Source organism: Ochotona curzoniae, unplaced genomic scaffold, assembly GCF_017591425.1.
Source record: "Ochotona curzoniae isolate NIBS_2020 unplaced genomic scaffold, NIBS_Ocur_1.0 contig_291, whole genome shotgun sequence".
Taxonomy (NCBI): Eukaryota; Metazoa; Chordata; class Mammalia; order Lagomorpha; family Ochotonidae; genus Ochotona; species Ochotona curzoniae.
In genome coordinates this window covers 12969607-12981582 of record NW_024465649.1, presented here as the reverse complement: position 1 = coordinate 12981582, position 11976 = coordinate 12969607, and the positions used below count along the sequence as shown (strand labels likewise).

General features: G+C 55.4%; 1 protein-coding gene across 3 annotated transcripts in view; it reads right to left on the bottom strand.

Moving 5' to 3' along the window:
• Positions 1-8678: 8678 nt before the first annotated feature.
• GLIS1 (GLIS family zinc finger 1) overlaps positions 8679-11976 on the bottom strand; it is a 205237-nt gene continuing 201939 nt past the window's right edge. For 2 of the 3 annotated variants that reach the window (XM_040978664.1, XM_040978665.1), the window contains 3 exons: positions 11030-11196; positions 10354-10521; positions 8679-8836 (listed from right to left, as the gene is read on the bottom strand). In XM_040978664.1, coding sequence (XP_040834598.1) covers positions 8679-8836; positions 10354-10521; positions 11030-11196 — 493 coding nt within the window. The remainder of the gene's footprint in view (positions 8837-10353; positions 10522-11029; positions 11197-11976) is intronic. The other variant, XM_040978666.1, reaches the window with a different exon arrangement.

Genomic DNA, 11976 nt, shown 5'->3' with positions numbered 1-11976 from the left:
TACCAGCAAACGCTGATGCTGACCAGCCTCGCGTGTATGTGTCTGGAATAATGAGCTGCTCTCTGGGGTGTCTCGTTGTGTTCTCTGAGGAGGAAGCTGGCAGAGCCTGAGCAGGTGCCTGGTGGGCTTTCCGGCTCTGCCCTGGCTGGCGTGGAAAAGCTGCTTTCCTGCAGTCAGCACTTGACCTGCTGGTTTTTCTGTCTTTGGGGTAAACCAGCTGACAAGCTAGGGACAGGGGAGAAGGCAGTGCCAGGCATGTGAGCGGGCATTTGGCATTGCGCATGGCCGCCTCATCAGTGTACAGACACTGTGAACAGTGCACAGTCTTTCTTGAAAACCATGGCTTCATCATGGTGCAATCTACACCATGGATGGTGTACAGGTCAGCACATTCTCAGGGTGATCTAGCACATTCTCAAAATGTGCTCCATCCCAGGCAGGGATCCTTCCCTGACCCCACCTGGGAAGATCCTGGCCAGCTCCACCTGGCCAGCTTGGAGCACTGGAGGCATTGAAGGAGTGAGTCAGTGGATGAGAGCTCTAAATGTCTGTCTCTCTTTTTGCCTATTTATCTGTCAAAAAAAGTAAATAAACACTTAAGAAGGATTAAGTTCATGTTAGCACAAAATTCTTTTGAAATTCATGTATGTTTTCTTGGAAGTACACATTTTCTTTTGTTTTAAAGCAGATTAATTTTTATTTCTTTATTTGAAACATGGAGAGAAGGTGAAAGAAAGAGAACATTTCCTATCTGTTGGTTCACTGTGCAAATGATTATGGCCAGTGCTGTGCCAGCTGGAAGCTAGGTGCTTCCTCCTGGTCTCCCGTATGAGTCGCAGGGACCCTAGCACTTGAGTTACCTTTCTGCTGCTTATCCCAGGCCATTGTCAGGGAGCTAGATCAGGAGTAAAGCAACTGGGACACTGGCACTGTAGGTGGTGGCTTAAACCACTGTGCCATAGTGCTGCCTCATCTTAATTTTTTTTTTAAAGATTTATTTTTATTATTTTTTTTTATTGGAAAGGTGGATATACAGAGAGGAGAGCCAGAGAGGAAGATTTTCCGTCCGATGATTCACTCCCCAAGTGAGCGCAACGGGTCTCCCACGCGGGTGCAGGTTCCCAAAGCTTTGGGCCGCCCTCGACTGCTTTCCCAGGCCACAGGCAGGGAGCTGGAAGGGAAGCAGGGCTGCCGGGATTAGAACCGGAGCCCATATGGGATCCCGGGCGTGCAAGGCGAGGACCTTTAACCACTTGCGCCACCGCGCCGGGCCCTCATCTTAATTTTTAAAGAAGATTTACTTTGTTTGATAAGCAGAGTCAACAGAGGGAAGACAGAGAGTGAGGTATCTTCCATCTACTGGTTCACACCCCAAATGGCCACAGTGATCTTGGACCAGGCTGAAGCCAAGAGCCCAGAGTGCTGTTTGGGTCTCCCACATGGGTGGCAGGGGCCCAAGCTTTCCCCAGTGCATTAGCAGGGAATTCGCAGGAACTAGAGCAATCATGGCTTGAACCAGCGCTCCAATATGGGGTGCACGGGTCCCACATGGCAGCTAAAACCACTGCCTCATACCATCAGCGCTAAAATGCACCTTTACATGAACTTTTCAAAGACCCCTTCTGTTAGTACTTGATTTCCTTATATTGCCAGATAATGCACCTTTGTGTGAGTGTACCCCATTGGGCACATGCACGAATCATGGATGTGCACTAGGGCGGGTTCCCTTTCTTGACTGTGGCAGAGAATGCCGCTGTGGGTTTCTGCAAGTGGGGTTTCCTTTGGGCATGCTGGGATTCTGCCTGGGATTCCCAGCCCAGAGTGCAATGGTTAGGTCAGCGACGTAGGGGTTCCTGGAGCAGCCTGCCCAGCAGAGGTCCCATCTTGCATGCCTGTCAGCAAGGCGTCAGGGTTCCCATTGCTGCACAGACCCCCAGCCCTTCTCAGAAGCTGATGTTTGGATGCCAGCTTTCTGCTGGCTGTGCGATGGGATCCCATTGTGTTCAGTTTGTGTTTACAATACTCAACATCTTTTCATGTGCTGCTGGCTCACTTTGGAGTCTTCTTTGGAGTAATATTGATTCAGAACTTTCACTACTTTTAAAATTGAGTTGTGAGAGGGCCAAAACTGTGGCATAGAGGGTTAAGCTGCCCCCTGCAGTGCTAATATTCTGTATGGGCACTGGTTTGAGTCTTGGCTGTTCCACTTTTGATCTAGCTCCCTGTTCATGTGCCTGAGAAAGTAGCAGAAGATGGTCCAAGTGGGAGACCCAGAAGAAGTGCCAGACTCCTGGCTGCAGCCTGATCCAGCTCCAGCCATTGTCGCCATCTGGAGAATGATCTAGCACGTGGAAGATTGGTCTCTTCCTGTCCTTCTGCTGAACAAAGATGAAAAAGGCTACTGTAGTGGTTGTAGGTGTCTAGGCAGGGGCGTGTGGGCACAGCGCTGTGTGCATGTAACGTGATGTGGTCTCTCCTGGGACTGGATGTGAGTCAGGCTCTCTAGTGACTGGAAGGTGCCCCAAGGCTGGGACCAGCCCGAGCCACTTTGCTTTCCTGTGCTCAGCTCCAAAAAGACTCTAAGACAAGTTTCTGAATGGGTCACCATGAGCCATGGGACCTCAAAGGGAAACGAAGAGCTGATTTCACAGTGTCTTCTGGGACTGGAACCTTTGCCCAAGGAATTGTCACAGAAGTGTCCCGGCCGAGGTCCCACACTCAGTGGTTAAGTCTGTTTTTCTTCTTCAGGCATGCGCCTGCCTAGCCATGCTGCAGGGTGGAACTATGTCTCCTGCAGGCCCTTCTGAGATGGCCTGGATATATCTCTGAGCCTTGAAGACTAAGAAATTTGGGGGCCCTGGGACTTCGGAGTTGGAGCCATCTCCTAGGTGGGCCCCAACAGCCACAAAGGATCACCAGCCATCCTGTGGGGATTCAGTTCATATGGCACCTGAGCTGTCATCTGTATAGAAAGCAGACTTGGTGGCCTGGCCTTGAGAGAGGGATGGCCCAAGAGAAAGGGCATAGAAAACTGGCCAGCTCAGGAGTCCTAGAGTCCGGAAGTCCAGCCTCTGTCACCCACCCACTGTCCGAGGGTCTTGGAAGGCAACTCTCTTTGCCTCATCTCTGGGTTCTGAGCCCCCCCAGGCCCTGTGAGCTGCTCCAGAGCCCTTGCACGTGACGCTGGTGAGTGGTGCCGTTTTGAGTGCTGGGAGCTGCAGGGTTGAACTGATGTTGGACGTCCGTGGAGAGGATGCTGGGAGGTGCTCCCTCCACCAAGCTGGAGGCAGCTTGCACTTAGAGAAGCAAGAGCCATCTCAGGGCCCCCTGAACCTGCACAGCCTCTCCCCTCACCTTTCTCTGGAAGACTGAATGAGTTAACGTGCATCAGGTGCTTGGCAGAGTGGCTGAAGGCACTACTGGTGTCTCCAGCATGGCTTGAAAGTTGGAGTGACAAGGGTGGGTCGTGGCCATGGAAAGGGAGTAGGCTGGGTGGGATGCAGTCAGTGTGTTGGTCTGCTCATGGGTGGGGCCAGGTGCTGTGTCCACTTCTGCCCATAACAGCATTTGCACTTCCACCCCCCTGAGGAATATGCTTAAAGCAATGCTGTCCTGGGGTTGTTGAAGAGAACTTCACAGAGGGACATCTGTGTCAAAAACACATGAAGTACACAGAGAAAAGAGACCAGACTTGCAAGCTCCGACAGGGGAGGTCAGCATGGGGATACTTCAGTGTGCCAAGCCAGAAGCCCCATTTGCAAGACCTGACCCTGGCGGCCTGGGTGCCAATGCCCAGGCAGTCCAGATCCACTGAGAGCATAACGAATGGCTCTACTGCTGAATCCAGATGGAGGCTGGTCCCTGTCCTGCTCTGTCCATGTCTTTGCAGTCACCAATGTGTGGTTTTAGCACCTTATGTGTAACTGTGGCTTTCCATTTTTTTTTTTTTTTCAGCTAAAGCCCAGAGAGGGTGTGTAACTTGTCTACGGCTTTACAATTTGAATCAAGGTCCCAGACCCTGTCTGACCAGGCTGGGCTGTGCTGGCCAGGGAGGCCTCTGTGCAGGGGAGTGTGGGAATGGTGACAGCACTACCCTGGGGGGTCTGGTGGTCGCAGGTCCACCACTGAATGGTCACTGGCCCCAGGCACGTCAGATCGGCTCCTGGCTGCCACCCCACCTGGAACCCAGGGTTTGATGTGGTCACAGGGGCACGCAGGGCATGTGTCTGCAGGGGCAGCCCTGGGATGGACATTGTAGTAGGGCTGATTGTTGAGCACCTGCTATCTAAGAGGCCCTTACTCTGCTGCCCCTTCTCAGTGCTACCTAAAGAGAGGAAACCTCAGCTCACGTTACCAGGAGAACCCTACACTCTGGAGGTGACTCCTACCCCTGGAAGCCCCAGATGTTGTCCCACTCAAGTCCCAGACTGGATAAGCTTAACTGAGCCCCTTGGACCTGCCCAAGCTGCCAGGCAAGTGAGGAGACTCATCGCCCTGCCTCCCCCCAGCCCAGCCACACCAGTTACATTCCTTTCTGGAACTTTTGAAGCATACACAATAATAGAGAGAATAGGGTAGGAACTCCAAGGAATATTCCAAGGGACCCCATGGAAACAGTCATTTCCATTTCCTTCCTGCCCTCGACCCCTCCAAATCACGCTGTAGTGTGGCTTGCTGGGGTTCCTGGTTTTGTCCTTCCTGTGCCTGTGAGCAACAATGGTCTTGTCTTTGGCCTGGACAGGACTCACTCCGTGGCGAGGCTGGCCCAGGGCCCAGGAAGCAATGCATAATGCCTGGGCAGCAGTGCAGGCTGCCAGGGCTGGCGGGTCCTTCCAGCTGACGCTCCATCTGCACCTCCCTCAGAGACAGGGCCACTTAGGAACCTATAAATCCCTGGCAGGGTTAGCGGCCCAGGCGAGTATATAAACTGGGACTCATAAAAGTGTAATGGTCCCTTTTGGACAGAGCCCAGGGGCGTGTGCCAGGAATCCTTGGGGGCGGCTCCCTGGGCACCACATCCTAGTGTGGGCTGCACATCAGCAGCGCAGGGTGGCTGGCGCTGGTGCCCGGGTCTGCACCAGGATTGCAACTCTGTATGGCCTCTGCCTCGGTCTCAAGTGAGCTCCTGTCAGGATCATCTGTCAGCTAAGACAGAGTAACTGTGTGAGAACCATGTGACAGCACACAGCTACCTCAGGGGGCAGCGAGTGTGGCCTGCATTGTGGGTTTTTTTTTTTTTTTTTGGATGGAAAGCATGAGGCAGGCAGGATGGGGCTGGTGCCTGGCTTCTCCATCGCCCGCCACTGCCTGCTCTCTCTAGGCACACGTCATGGGACATCCAAGTGCACAGGCATGTTGCTGCCCTACTGTGCAGTGTTCTGCAGAGGTAGGCCCTTGACTCCTGGCTCAGCTCTCTAGTCCCACGATGTGTTTAAGAAGCAGGCATTGGGCACCTGCTGTTGTAGGAGCTGAGCAGCCATCAGCCATCAGGACCACGGTGCCAGTGGGGGCTTCGCTGGCCTATTCCCTGGGCAGCTCAAGGTGTGAACCTGACTTGGCATGCCCTGGTTACCTCTTGAGTCCCTGTTCTCCAGGGGGGCAAACTAGGAGGTGAGGCTGAGGTGGCAATCTCTGTGGGCCTGTATAGGGGAGAGGTTGAGGATCACCAACCTCCAGGACCTGCCAGAACAGCAATCATCCCTCAGGGTTGGCATGTGGCACAGTAGATAAAGCCACTGCTTGTGATGCCAGCATACTAAGTTGGAGCATTGGATCAAGTCCCTGCCGCTCTGCTTCCAACCCAGCTCCCTGTTCCTGTGCCTGGAAAGGCAACAGAAGATGCCCCAGGTGCGTGGGCCCTTGCCACCCATGTAGGAGATCAGGATGGAGTTCTGGGTTCTGGCTTTGGCCAGGCCCAGCCCTGGCTTGTTATGGCCCGGTGAGGAGTGAACCAGCAGATACAATATTTGTCACTCTACTTTCAAATAAATAGAACCTTGTTCTTTAAATAAAGAGTGGTCGCTGGAGGATAGGACCAGCAGTGGGAGGGGATCCTGGGCCTGTCTCTGGGTTGAGATAGGGCCTGTGACAATGGCCTCCCTGCCAGTTATGGGAACCTGCAAGCCCAGGGCCCGCACAGCCTCAGAGCTCCAAGGGGCGATGATCCATGGGGGTTTCTAACTAAGGGGAAGAGGCAATCTGGCTTTAGGGGAGTGGTTCCTGTGGTCTGGGCACTGGAGATGAAGCCCAAGATCCTTCAGGCCTCAGTGTAGGGTCCTGAGTGTGCCAAGAGGAGCCAGGGCTTGGAGGGGAGACGATGAGGTCGCCATGGCTGTCGCGCAGTGTATTGCACAGGCTTTGGCGGTGCCCCCCTCCTCCTCTGCAGCTCCCACCACCCTGTCTTGTTTTGAAGCCCCTCTTTGTTCCCTGAGAGGTCCAGCTTGGTCTCCTTTTCTGCCTCTCCTGCTCTCTCAGTTAAATGGGATCCAACCATCAGCTTCCTGTGGGGTCTGCTTGCAGCACAGCCCTTCTGATCCTGACAGAGGTGAGTTCTCGCTGCCCATTTCTCTGCTGTGGACTCAGTGGGCACAGAGGCAGGCAGGATCTGTTCCCAAGCTGTCTTGTGAACAGAACGCAGCTGCAGCATTCTTGGTGCCCACAGAGCGGATGGGGCAGGAGGTAGGAGCCACAGTGGGCTGAGGGATGCTGCTCCCTCTCCACTATGGCAAAGGCTGGGGCTCAGGGACAAGTGAGAACCCAGCCTTGGCACATCTGCCAGGAACAAGCAGGTACAGAGGATGAGTGTGGGCACTGGAGCCTTGACCTGAGGGTGAACCTCATCTCTGCCACTTGCTGGCTGGGTACTGCAGGCAAGCTGTCAATTCACCGTTTATAAAGTGCAGTAAGCACTGATGCAAGAATGGAGGCAACAAGCGCAGTGATGGTGCCAGGGGCAGCCCAACCCCCTCTGTGTACACCTGCTAGAAACATCCCACACAACAGCAGATCGAGCTCCTGGGTGATCTTCAGGTCACTATACTGTAATTATATTAAAACTTCCTTGTTGGGACACAGACTCCTATCATGCACCTTGACTCCAGGATTCTTCCAAAAAAAGGGGCATGGAGATGGGCAGCACTCCCTCTCCTCTGAGAGCCCCCACTTTGTGAATGCCCTTTTCCCTCCACGTGTGTCCTTCTCTGCAAACCCGGCCTCCCTGCTCACCTGTTTTCTGCGTCTCTTCCTTGGACCTTTTCTCCCACAGACGTGAGCACTGGGGCTGAGCCACAGTCAGTCAGGGCAGAAACATGACAGAAAGTGTAGTGCCTGGCCTTCCCCATCTGGGATGGGGGGCTGTGGGGAGGGTGGCCTGAGCAGAGCCGAGACCTGCAGGGGAGGACGCAGACACCCAGGGGACACTCCCTGTCACCTTCCCTCCCATGGGCTGCCACCTGGAACGAACCTGGATGCCACACACTGAGGGCAGCCCTGGACATGGTGGGTGGGGCAGGCCTTTGGGGGTGTGGGGTTTGGGGAGGAGCCAGGGAACAGGGGTGTGAGGCAGGGGCCAGGGCAGGGGACGGGCTTGTTGCACAGCTCTGTCTTCTTGGCCCAGGGGCTTCTCTGCAGCCCACCTTTCTTCCTCTATGAAGAAGGGGACAGACTGGCTCTTTCTGCCTTATTTTGCTTTCTGCAGCCAGCTGCGCAGTTCAGGGCTTGAACTGGGTACTGGCTGCTCCTCCCAGCTCTAGTGGGGAAGGAGGAGACCCTCTCTAGGGATGTGTCCAGAAAGGGGAAGGCCAGGGGGTACAGGAAACATGGCCTCCCTTCACTGCACTGCGGCCCAGCTGTGATGACGGCAAGCATTTCCTTGGATATTTTTACCAGGTGACCTTCAGGTGACCTGCACAAGTGGTTGCTGGAGGGAGAGGGACAGGCAGTGTGTGTGTGTGTGTGTGTGTGTGTGAGAGTCAGGGAGGCACCCTCAGAACTGGCTCATCTCTCTCCCCTGGGCCTCAGCTTGTCAGGGTGGAGTAATGCCCTTGCTGGTCATGGTTTGCTCCCTGTGCCCTGCCTTCTGAAATCTGAGCTGCATGGATTTTCGTCTGACTGTGCAGCCCGGAGCTGCCCACTAAATGCCTCCCCTCCTGTGTCTACTAAGGGAAGCCCACCCCTTGGGGACATCCTAGGTCCATGGTGCATGGTGGGGGCCTGTTGTTCATATGTGGCCCCAAGCCCCATGGTACGGGCTCCCCCTCCTCGGAGGCTGCCCTTGGTCATCACCTCCACGCCGAACCACAAGGCAGGGCCAGGCCCGAGTCTTGTTTCCAGTTTTTAATGTTTTTCTTGTAAAACCAAAAATATAAAACTGGTAGGAGAACGGAAAACATATTCTGTACATTTTATATACACGAGGTCTGTGATTGCAAAACTGTGGTAGGGGAAGAAAAACAGGAAGACACACTCCAGGGAGGGGCACAGGGTCATGGACCCTAGTGGGCACCTGAACACCTGGCTTGGGCTCAACACTAATGCCCTGGCAGCGCTAGGCGGTGGCTGCAGCGCCCAGCACCACCAAGCCTCTGCCCAACTGCTCTGAACCTGGCAAACGGAGGGCAGGGTGGGCAGTAAGCAGATGAGCAGGGAGGGCAGGCAGGGGCAGGTGGCCGGGACCTCCCTCAGGTGTCTGTGTAGATTGAGGGGATGTGACTCAGGCAGTGGTCGAAGGCCCCATTGGGAAAGAAGTTGCAGTCCTCGGGGCCACCAGACACCACGTCTTCAGATGGCTGTGGTGGCAGCACAGTGGGACATGGCGTCTCGGCCAGGGCCTCGTAGCCTGTGGGTGGAAGGAGAGGGTCAGGCTGCAGGGCTATGGACAGTGCCTTTTGGTCTTCGCCCAGCTTTCATTCCTAGCCCTGCCTGATGGTGGGGGGCCCTTCTCCCAGCAGCCCCTTGCCTGGTGGGCCTGCTCTGATGTCTCTACTCTTACAGAAGGGGGAGGTGAGGAATGACTCTGGACAGGGGTGGGGGGGAAGTCTGTCACCCAGGGTTGGCTGTGTGGGGCTTCTTGCCTGCAGCTCCTGCTTTTAGAGGTGGGCTCCCTCTCCCTCCCCACCTCCCCACCCGCACTCTCAGCTTCCTTCTCCCCTGAGACCCAGTGCACAGAAGGCTCCCGCTGCACAGCCTGCCCATGAGACTACAGTTATCTTCCCATTTTCTGGCTGGGAAGCTGGGCTCTGTCTAAGGACACAGGACTGGTAAGCCGGGGAAGTGGACATGCTGTCTCCAGGCTGTGGTCACTGCTCAGAGACCTTCAGGGTGTCCCTCAGCTGCCGTTGTGATTCTGTGTGGCTTAAGACAAGTGGGCCTCAGTTTTCCCATCTATGTAATGGGGTTGAACTGAGTGTCTTGTGGCCCTAGCAGCTTGCCAGTGTAGATACAGTGCTGTGTGTTGACTTTTGTCTTGACACGCAGGTGTAGGTGGGTGGCAGTAAGGGGAGTGGGCAATATGGAGGGGCAGGCTAAAGTGTCTCTCTGGTGGAGGGGCAGGAGTGTGGAAGTCACTCCCCTGGGAGCCACCTGATTCAGGCTTTGCTTCTGAGAACCCTGGTCTGTGCTGGACGGAAGCTGGGGAGGCTGAGGGTGGGTGTCAGCAGTGAGGTGCCATCAGAATGTGCACAGATCACTTCCTGTGTAGGTGGCCCTCATGTACACCTGGATTGTGCACGCATGTGGCACGTGTTTACCCTCAGGCATGGGTGCACATTACACTCACACAGTCACACAATGCTCATGCACATTAAGATGTGTCCCCAAGCATGGGGAGACAGAATGTGCCAGTCATGTGCACAGACACATGATGGGGTCTTACATGTGCATACACGGACCTGTTCGCAGGGAGACCTGAGGTCTATGTGAGTTCGGCTACGGCCTCAGTACCTAGCCCCATGTCCTGGGCCCTCTACCCTGGCTGCACATACTCTAAGCACACACGGAGGCCTCCAAGGCAGCCTTTGGGGTCCCCAGCTAGACCCTGAGGCTAATTTGGGGTGGAGCCTTGGTGAGCCTGTCAAACACTCAGAGGGAAGCATCAGTGAGGGCACAACCTGCCAGCTGATACCTCCCTGTGTCTTCAGAAACCCATGGGCGGCTTGTGGAAGGAACAGGAACTATAGCCAAGCAGGTTGCAGATCCATAGCATCTGGGGACCTTTCTGAGCCTTTACTTCCCGATCTATAGAGTGGGGATGAGCCTTCTCACAAAGGGCTGTCCAATGTTGTAGAACAAGGTGCATCAAGCACCCAGCACAGTGTGGGGCTTTAGCAGGTGCCCAGGCAGACAGACAGGGCTCACCTGTGGTAGGGAAAGGTGTGCTGAGGCTGTGGTACCCATTTGGCCGCAATGGGGGGAAACTGTGGGCCTCCCCAGAGAGTCCGTCCCCACTGGTTGCTGGCTCAGTTGTCCGGTAGCAGTCACCATAGGGGAAGCAATTCTGGATGGAGTGGAAACTGCCCTGGTAGCCTGTGGGGAAGGAAGCAGGGGCTGTCAGCCAAAGAACAAGAAGCACTTGGACTTCAGGGAGAGGGGTAGAGTGTGGGTATGTTGGGTGGGAATGAGGAAGGGTTATGCCAGGGCACGGAAGATGCCAGAAGTCTCCTTGCTTTACCAGAGGGAAAGCTGAGGAGGGGAGGGCTGCAGCTGAACCACCTGTGACTGAAGCAGTGCTCAGAGGGAGCACTCACCCTCTACATGCCCCATCCCTCACTCTTTGCACCTGCCACTGCCAATGCTGCTCCCTCCCTTGGGATGCAGGATACCTGCCTCTCCTCCAGAAGTGTCCCTGCCTGGACCTTGAAGCCATCTGTCTCCCAGTGTCTCCCCCAATGCCAGACGCCACCCCTACCCCCACCATGCACACACACCCCCTTGGCTCCTGGCCTGTCATTCTCTGGTGCCTACCAGCCTCTGCAGGCAGCTACCAGAGCAGGAGGTGATGCATGCCACCTGAAGGGCCCAAGCCAGGGCTTACCTTGTGGGCTGGGCAGAGGTGGGGGTGGAGGACTCTGGAAGGGTGGGTAGGTCGACGTGCTGGGTAGCGCAGAGAAGGACTGGCCCCCTGGAGAATGGCTCTGGGAGGATGGAGGCCCGATTCCCTTCAGTGGGCTCACCATGGGTGAGAGGAGGCTGGGTCCCAAGCTGGAGAGAGAGCAGAGGGGACTGTCAGAGTGAGGGCTCAGCGTACGGGGCCAGGGGACCTCAGCTGCCCCAGCCTGACCCACAGGGGTGCAGGAGGGAGAAGAAACTTTTTACTGGTGAGTAGGTTCATGTTGGAAGGGTATTTCACAACCTGTTAGAATCTAGCAGGATCAATGGAGGGAAACGTGAACAGGCAGGTCAGAGGTTACAGGCAGGGCAAGGTGGACAGACCCGCACTGCTCCCCTGCAGCAGGCTGTGGGGCATCTTTGGGCTTGGGCTTCCCTGCCTGGCACTGTGTTCGCCATCGGCATGTGGCAGCTCTCACCACTCAGGGCTAAATAGCAGCCATCCCTGCGGGGTGCCTGGTGCTCCAGCTCTGTCCAGGATACTCAGAACGCCTGGGAAAGGGACCTATGGCAGTGACTCGTCACTGCCCCCATTTCCGACCTTGAGAGCACTGGTACCAGCCCATGCATTCCCCATCATTGCACACTGGTCCCTACCTTGCCCCGGCGTTGAGAAGCCAGAGTCCTTATGTCTTTTTTTGTAGATCAGAGACCTGAAGTCCAGAGAGGTTGCCAAGACACCCTTGGCCCCAGAGCACTGACCTCCCAGGTAACATGACCACAGAGAACACACTCAGAATGACAATGTGGTTTGAGCGCTTCCTCCAACCATCACTGCTGTCAAAATAAGGGATGGTCTAATGTCCAAGCTGGCCTTTCTTAGTGTATGTCAGGGACCTTCTCCCATCTCTTGTGGCCACCTCTCCTCCACTT